Genomic DNA, 9,030 nt, shown 5'->3' on the forward strand with positions numbered 1-9,030 from the left:
AATCATCTCGTTGTGTGTGTGTGTCATTTTACAGATAGAAGCTGACATCCAGAAAAACGGAAGATGAAAGCGACGAGGAAGTGAAATGCTGAAGTTTGTGGACGTGAAGGTGGACATGAAGCTGGAGAGAAGATGAGGTCTCAGTTCGGCATTGTGCAGCTGAAATGTAATCCAATCATTCTCACTTTAAAGTTTACTTCAAAGTACTTTTTGTCAACAAAATCAGTTTACTTGTTGATCCTGACAAACTCACAGACCAAGAAATTGTATTAGCCTTTATATCAGAACTGTACACGTCTCCTGTATACTGCTACTGCTCTTTGCACTTCTAATGGTTATTTAATCCCTCCTCGTGGAAGCACACGACAGCCAGACATTCAGCAGTTCTTTTCTCTTTTACGTTTTTAAATCACTAATTCTACTAATTCTGTTTGTCAATCTACAAGCTCATGTGTTGAGACCTTGTAGACCTTGTTTGTCTCTGTACTACTTGTTGAAAATGACATTGTAACATTTTGATGATCTGTGTACCGTCAAATATGTATATATGTAAATGGCAAACTATAGCAAAGGTCTCATGTACATTTTGTAAATACCTATGAATTGTGTAAATATCCATTAATATAATAAATTGATAATTTTTAACCATGAGAATTTTGGGTCTGACTCTTGAATTTGAGGTATAATCTTTCAGTAGTATAGTAAAGTTTAAAAGAAAATGTGTAATTCACATTGACTCCACACGGTTTACTAATGTTTCTGTGTAATGTACAATACTTACAATGAATCTAAAATGTACCTTTGCATACTTCATATTTTATAGAAACAATGTATTCAGATATATTATATTCCTATAATATTAGTTGAACAGTGAAAGTTAACTATTCTATGTTGATCTCCTCAAGTGGTCCCTGGACCACTGGTTGAAAACCACTGCTCTAGTGAGAACAGAAATAGAATATGTTTGCAGCTGATGTGGACATGAAACGAAACATGAAATATGACCTTATAGGCTTACATCCACAACTAAAAACAAAGAAATAGTGACATCAATCCCCATTCCCCATACCTTCTCTTTAAATAGAGCATTATTGCCACCTCTTGGACATGTGCGGTTACTGCAGCATGAAACCAGTCTCAAGTGTTCCTGATCCAATATTCTAATTAATTGAAGTAAATAAGGAGACCATGTAAAAACTATACCAAAAGTTATTTACAAATTCAAACTGTCAGTGTAATCAGGGAGGCCTATTAATATATCCTTAAGTGATTGTTTAAAATGTAGGCTACATTTGCACTTGCTTGGTCCTGTTAAATGAATATATAGGCTACAGGAATGCTATTTTGAACAGACTAAAAGATGAATGTCTTGAGGGACAATGGGGGTTAAGTGGTTAATGTAGACTATTCATAATGTACTTTTTCCTTTCTAGAAATGTAGTGTAGTCAAAAGTACTATATTTGTCTTTGATATATTGTATAGTGGAGTTATTTTTTTTATATATAAAAATGAAATGGCTGTGTGTGTGTGTGTGTGTGTGTGTGTGTGTGTGTGTGTGTGTGTGTGTGTGTGTGTGTGTGTGTGTGCGTGCGTGCGTGCGTGCGTGCGTGTGTGTGTGTGTGTGTGTGTGTGTGTTTTATATTAGTCATATATATATAATCTCATTTTGGGAAATTCAATGTCAAGTCGTGTAGCCTACTTGACATGCTGCGTCATGTAGCTTATCATAAATGCGCATTGATGATGTGACGTCCTCGGTCCTCGGGAGCGACAGATGATCGAGTTTATTGTCAACGATCGCTGCGGGAACCATGTAAGTTTACCGGTTCCATATTTATTTTGTAAATGGTCTAGTTGGTTCATATACTTTATACCTAACGCTTAAATCATTTAGCAGAGGTTTATGCTGAACCATGGTGAACATCCAAGGTGTAGTGCAGTCTCATTGGAAGTTTGCGAACAGCTAGGATAACCGTTACTATTTTAGCCCAGGTCCAGTGCGTCAGTAGCGTTGGCAGTCAGCGCCTTTCGGATTGGAAACCCTTGTTGTTTTTTCGACTAACACCAAACAAAACTAATTTAACTGGTCTATCGAGCGATATTTCAAGTTAAATTTGCGGGAGGATAGATCTAACGTCAAACTAGGATGATTGCACAATTATTTTTGACCAGTCGACACTCACTGCGGATGATAATGCTTGTTGGCATACTTGATGCCGTATGCCGAAGAAGTCCTACACGTTCGTTAGTTGACTTAAAATCCCTCTCAAGGTATTGTTATATGGGTGTCTACAGTTCCTGAAAACATATATGATAATTGCTTAGAATTTAGTAGGCCTACATAATTTATGGGTAAGGGTCAGATGCATAGAACGAAATCGGCATGTGCACTGCAAGTGCAAAGTATGAATCCATAAGGGTTGTTTATCTTCTAGACTTCTAGTCACTTAATTGTCATGCTGAATTTTCCTTTTACACCTATATACTGCAATATTTTAGAATTTTCGCCACAATGTTAATATTACTAAAATTGACAAATCATAATGTGTTTTCCTCTCTATTATATTTTAGTAGGTAAAACACCAGAAACCCTGAAACAGTTGGTTCACCAACTTCAAGATGGATGTCCACAATGTTAACAAGAGGAATTCATATGATTCTGGTCTTGTTGACAATTATGACACACCAGCAAAAAAGGTCTGCATTCCAAATAGTGCTTCTCCTGACCCTGGCTGTTTTGTAGGCTCTGTTTCAAGCACCTCCTCACCCTTGTCACAAGATGAACTGAAAAATAAGCAGCCAGTACAAACTGTGAACTCAAGCAGTAGTGAAAAGGATTCAAATGCATCAAGCGGCATCCTGCCTGGTTTAGAGCACTCCCCGGATCGATCTGAGAAAGTTGCAGTAAGCCTCGGCCCTACTTTTGACTCTGACGTCAAGGAGATCCTTTGTCTGAGCCCCATTAAGAAAAGCTCCTGCCTGTCTGAACCTTCTATAATGAGCGCAGACTGCGAGAAGAGTGTGGTGGGCATAGGGGAGATGAAGGACTGCCAGGGCAAACTGAAGGAGGTATGCTTTTTGGCATGCTTTTTGTTCTTGCCTAATGTAAATCGCTCTGGATTAAGAGCGTCTGTCAAATGGCTAAATTGTAAATTGTAGAAGAGGTCACTGTGGAGACAAGATTGTAAGATTAGCTTGGAGAATACCCTTCTTAAAGTGCTAGTATGGATAATGCAGTAGTCACATTCTTGATCCTCTAGTCTTTATTTAAACCTGAGTTGTGACATACTTGGACAACTTTTCTGTCTGTTCACCAGCATATAGATGCTGGGGTTCAAGTGGTTAATGTATCCAACAGAGTCACAGTAGTTTCATACATATTTAAAGGGATAATGAATTAACTTTATTGCATAATAGAGGGTATGTGCATGCATAAAGTGAGTGGCGAAATGAGTTTAACATTGTTTAACGTTTAATGCAATCACATAGGACTTGTTTGGATGTATTTGCCACTCAGTAGGCGTTCCGCATAACTTCCAGGTATGATAATGATGTCACACATCCCCTCTATTGTGGCACACACAAATAGGAAAAATAGCTTGTAGGCTTGTAGATCTTCTATTTTAACTACTTTTTATAATTATCATTCATAAATTGTAATCGAAGCAAATATTTGAAATAATCACGATACTGATTTTATGTCATATTGACCAGCCCTACTTATTTACACATGTTTTGCATTCTTTCCCTTGTACTACGGTAACTCTCTTGAATCAAGGTGAAGTCTGAGGTGGTCGCGGTTCCGAGCCAGAAGATGGAATCAGAGCCGTCTCAGGCCGTGCCAGAGACCACCAGTGCTAAACCAAACCAGAGTCAAAGGTTGTGTTCAAGGCTTATTGACACGAGGCGATAATGTGGAAATTGTGATCAAAGTATAATGTTTTAACATTTGTAGAGGTGACCATGCCTGAGAATATTTGTATATAGTTAAATCCATTCATAATAGATTCTGCGTCTCTTTTGTGTTCTCCATTTAGCATTGCTTGTGACTGTACTGTAACTAACTGGCTAACAAAGTATTCAATCGATCAATGTTGATGTTTTACTGCCCTCTCTGTGCCAAAGTGCCACAGTGATGTCGAATGCAGACTGTGAGGCGGGCGTAGGGGAGACGCAGGGCTGCCAAGGCAAAGAGGAGGGAGATGTCACCCCGGAGACTAGCTTCAACGATACCAGCTTCGAGGATACCCCTATCAAAGTACAGGTGTGGATTATGCAGCTAATGTATCCAATACAGTCAAGGTAGTGGGTGCAGTACTTGGGGCAGCACACCTAAACCTAACCTTAACCCTCTCTCAACCCTTAACGCACCCCTCACCAACCTTATGTCTAACCAATGACTAAGTATGCCTCCCAAGATGGTATCCTAGTTATTTAGTAGGGCTGTCACGATTTGCCTAATCCACGATTCAATTCATCTTTCGATTTTAAGGTCACAATTCGATTCAATATATATATTTTTAAACCTATTTTCAGCACAGAGCGTTATGTGATTGATTATTAATCACTGTATCGAACGTCAATTACGATTCAATTTCGATACATATCAAGAATCGTGACTGCCTTATTATTTAGTATTTACCAATATTTGTGTGTGTCCTCCCCCCTACTCTTTTGTGTTAAGGTGAAGTCCAAGGTGGTCGTTCCAAGCCGCCGGAACGTGCAAGCTTACAAGAACAGCAGTACTACAGCGACAGACCAGAGTCTAAGGTTGTGTTCAGTGCTCTGGGTTGCCTCTAGATCTCAAGTGGGGGGTAACGTTTGCATAGGACCACAAGTCTTAAGTATTTTACTGTATCTCTGTGCTGTTTACATTTTTGACTAACAAAGTATTCAATCAATCAATCAATTACTAGCTAGAAGGTCCTGGGTTCGATTCCCGCTTGGGGCGCTGTGGGTGCTGGCGGCGTGTTTCCTCCTCCACGTCATCAGTGCCCATACCCGAGGCGGGGTTGGCGAAAGTGTGGAGTTTGCATGTTCTCCCCGTGTCCCCTAGGGTAGGTACCCTCACAAAAACATGCAGTAATCCTGGTCTCTAAACTGCCTCCCCCTGGCCGGCCGGGGCGCCTGATGGAGGGGAAAGGAACTGGTTGGAATAACGTGTTCCTTCCACGCGCTACGTCCAACCAGGGAAACTCCCCCCTGTCAGGTGTAAAGGAGCAACTTGGACACTCAAGCATGAAGGAAGCATGAGTTAAGTCCGTTGCTCTCCCCAGGTTGGCGGAGGGTGTGTAGAGCCCAGGATCACATTAGATGATTGACACAGGGGTGAAAAATGGGTTACAAAATCGTGGGATAAAAAATATAATTTTTTGAATCAATCAATGACTTGATATAGATCAATTTAACCACTTTGACCATATACATTGGTACATTGATACTGTATATATCGGTTACATCGGTTCGATATACATCGGTTTTGCCACATTAGAGTAAATTCTTTGAAATTAGTTAGTTTTTGGAATATTTTATCAAAATTGTATGGGGTTCCCTGGCAGAAAATATTCAGATGGGTTCAACGGCCAAATACATATTCATTTTGGGATCCCTGACCAGATTTTTGCCTTTATTGAAAGATATATAGTTGGTTGACAGACAACGGGATGGGGAGGGGGCATGCAGCAAAGGTCGTCGGGATCGGGACTCGAACTAGCAACACGCAGTCAGTCAGGCTGGATTACCAGCCTAGTTGCCCGGATTTTGGATTTATATGTATTTTGTTTATTATTAATGGTATTGTAGCGTTCAATTTGAATGGGGAAGTGGGGGCGGGGGGGGAGGGGGGTGGGTGGTTACGAGACTTTTGTATTTGGGGGGTTTTCGCCAGCCCAAAAGGTGGAGAGAACACCTGCTCTATATATAGGGTGCTGTCACTGTGCTAGCAGATAAGGCATGATGTGTAAATTGTGGATAAAGTATGATGTTCTAACTTTCGTAAAGACGACTGCCCGAGAATATTTGAATGCCACAGACGAAGAACAGTCTAAGTCCACACTATTGATCTATAATGTATAAATGATAGATAAGGGTTCAGGACAACGAGGCCTTTTCGTGGAGGGGTCAGAAAGAAATTTGGACTTAGACTGTTTTTCGTCTGTGGTACTCATTTATACTCATAATAAATACTTTTATCCTTTTATGATTAGATGCTTCTGTTTTCCCCAGGTCGTCCTTTAATGCAGATTACCATCGTGCGAAGCAGCAGTATGTGGGGGCAGTCAGAAGGCACGTGGAGGAGAATCCAGGTTTGGCCACAATTTGTGTGAATGTTTGTTACCTGCCCTCCAGAGACTTTACCACCAGGCCTTGTTTCATGAATGTTTGTTACCTGCCCTCCAGAAACTTTACCACCAGGCCTTGATTCATTAATGTTTGTTACCTGCCCTCCAGAGACTTTACCACCAGGCCTTGATTCATTAATGTTTGTTACCTGCCCTCCAGAGACTTTACCACCAGGCCTTGATTCATTAATGTTTGTTACCTGCCCTCCAGAGACTTTACCAGGCCTTAATGTTTGTTACCTGCCCTCCAGAGACTTTACCACCAGGCCTTGATTCATTAATGTTTGTTACCTGCCCTCCAGAGACTTTACCACCAGGCCTTGATTCATTAATGTTTGTTACCTGCCCTCCAGAGACTTTACCACCAGGCCTTGATTCATTAATGTTTGTTACCTGCCCTCCAGAAACTTTACCACCAGGCCATGTTTCATGGAGATTTTCGTTGTCAAGCTGATTACATTTTGTGTATTTGTGTTTTCCTTGAGGTGTAATGGCTGAGCTGCAGAACACGATGCACAATGTTGCTAACCGGCGATGGCACTCTGCAAGTGGCCACCAGTGGCAGCATCCATCTGACCTCACAGTCAGGTTAGTTGTACGCGTGTGTGTGTGTGTGTGTGTGTGTGTGTGTGTGTGTGTGTGTGTGTGTGTGTGTGTGTGTGTGTGTGTGTGTGTGTGTGTGCGTGTGCGTGTGTTTGTGTGTGCATGCGTGCCCATTCTGAGAAAAAATATATAGGGAACTGCTGGTACCCATTTCACCAAGAATGTCTTTTTTGGGCATCAAACACAAATAACCCAATACTTGGAATATCAAAGTATGAATTTGCAATCATAAAGGTGGATGATTATGGAAGAGCACATCCTCCCCAGATCCCAAAACGTGGATGGAAGATATGGTAGAAATCATATGAACGGATGTTGGCAAGATTAAATAATAATGAAGGGGACAGCTTTTCTTTCTCGATAACTCCATTTGTTGTGCTGTGGGTTTCTCCTAAAGTTCTTTCCTGATGCCGTCATGAATTAGCCTTTCACACACAGCGAGCAAAACCTCGCCAATCAAAGCCCGATCTTTGGTCGAGATCGGGAGTTTTGTCGGCGAGCGCCAAAAATGGTCCCCGACAGCATAATCGGAGCAAATATCGTGCAGTGTGTACATGCCATAAGATAGCATTTGATACAGACTTATAGCACGTCATGTAGACAGCACTATAATTGCATAGTATGTAGTCATAGCACTTCATAGTACATATGTATAGCATAGTATAGTATATATGTATAGTTTATATGTATAGTTTCATTATATAGATATTCCACTGTTACGTTCTTAGCTTACGCATGTTTCATGATAAATGCTTTTTATATATGTGATGTATTCCCATGATTTTTTTGTTCTTGCCTAATGTAAATCGCTCTGGATTAAGCGTCTGCTAAATGCCTAAATTGTAAATTGTAAATTGCAGTCTACTCTAGAGTGGCTCTTGCCAGACTTCTGCAGTGCAGCGCAGGGCTTACTAGGTAGTACTTACTAGGTAGAAGTCCTAAATTAGTGTAGGGTTTAAGTCGTTATGAAGTTAGACAGTAAAATCCTTCGCTTCTCTTTTAACAATTATATATTTCTTGTATTTATTTGACAGGGACAGTTTTCACATCCATGTAAATGGGCCAGAGTTAGCCAAAGGCTCATTTTCATCTGTAGTCCCTGAGCAGGCTCAAAATGTTTGGTTACATTTTGTACACATTCAAATGGATTAACATTGAGGATTTTGTTAGATGACAGTCCTACTCTAATTCAAACAAAATGTCCTTTTCAGAAACTATCGAAGGCCATTTGAACACAAGACTCATGTGAGATCTCTTCACGAGTGGCGGGCCCAAAACGCTGGGAGTGGTGCACGCTTTTTCACAGTCCCACACACATTTCAGCGAAGTCCAGTTGTTTTCCCCTAACGTTTTGTTTACACTGTAATATGTTGTTTTTGTGTTTAATATAAGTGTAGCTTTTTATTTTAATATACGTGTGGTTTTGTCTCTTGTTTGCACGGTTATATTGTTTTTGTGTTATATACATGTGGCTTAGATTGTTTTTGTTTGCACTATTGTTTATATTTTTGTTTTAATTTAAGTGTGGCTTAAGATGTTGGGCTCAATTCATTTGTATTAATACAATTTCATACAACTCTTCCCCGGATTTATTCATTTTATCGCATTCCCAAACAGTGAGAAATTTGTTCCTTGGGTCTTGCATCTCTCATCTTGACAGTACACCATAGTTTCTCTATATATTTATATTTAAAATTTTAATCAACTGACATATTTGCAATTTCATTTGCAAAGGTCTTTTTTGTACCTACCCATTACCGTCACTGTGTTAAGATGCAATGGGAGCTCATGAGCTGTGTTAGCCTAAGATTTAGACTCTTGTAGATGTATTTTATCGATTCTGACATTTTCAGTCTTTGAAAATGTCCGAATTGATAAAATACATCTACAAGAGTCTAAATCTTAGGCTATAGAGCTGTGTAGGATATTAGTACAATCTTACTCACAATTGTTTACAGTAAAACAACAAAATAATTGGGGGCAGATGACAAGTTCACAAGTTTTGTTTTATTTGATAGATCACGAATATATAGAAACAATGCACTTAACGCGTGCTATAGTATGCCGTACGATATGGGCTATAGC

General features: G+C 40.0%; 1 protein-coding gene across 1 annotated transcript; it reads left to right on the forward strand.

The window, feature by feature from the left end:
- The first annotated feature begins 1,758 nt into the window (after positions 1-1,758).
- LOC308321865 (uncharacterized protein) lies at positions 1,759-8,468 on the forward strand. The gene is made up of 8 exons (XM_080772957.1): positions 1,759-1,818; positions 2,573-3,070; positions 3,780-3,880; positions 4,127-4,265; positions 4,686-4,771; positions 6,227-6,306; positions 6,828-6,930; positions 8,157-8,468. The coding sequence occupies exons 2-8, from the start codon at positions 2,621-2,623 to the stop codon at positions 8,290-8,292; spliced, it is 1,095 nt and encodes a 364-aa protein (XP_080629083.1). The 5' UTR covers positions 1,759-1,818; positions 2,573-2,620; the 3' UTR covers positions 8,293-8,468.
- The last annotated feature ends 562 nt before the right edge of the window (positions 8,469-9,030 follow it).

This window comes from Protomyctophum bolini, assembly GCF_963924005.1.
Source record: "Protomyctophum bolini genome assembly, chromosome: 9".
Taxonomy (NCBI): Eukaryota; Metazoa; Chordata; class Actinopteri; order Myctophiformes; family Myctophidae; genus Protomyctophum; species Protomyctophum bolini.

Excerpts from the sequence above, each read along its gene's own strand:
- LOC308321865 (XM_080772957.1), top strand. The coding sequence starts at position 2,621 with ATGGATGTCCACAATGTTAACAAGAGGAATTCATATGATTCTGGTCTT. Across the intron at positions 4,772-6,226 it reads GCGACAGACCAGAGTCTAAG|GTCGTCCTTTAATGCAGATT; the intron begins GTTGTGTTCAGT and ends TGTTTTCCCCAG. Across the intron at positions 6,307-6,827 it reads GCACGTGGAGGAGAATCCAG|GTGTAATGGCTGAGCTGCAG; the intron begins GTTTGGCCACAA and ends GTTTTCCTTGAG.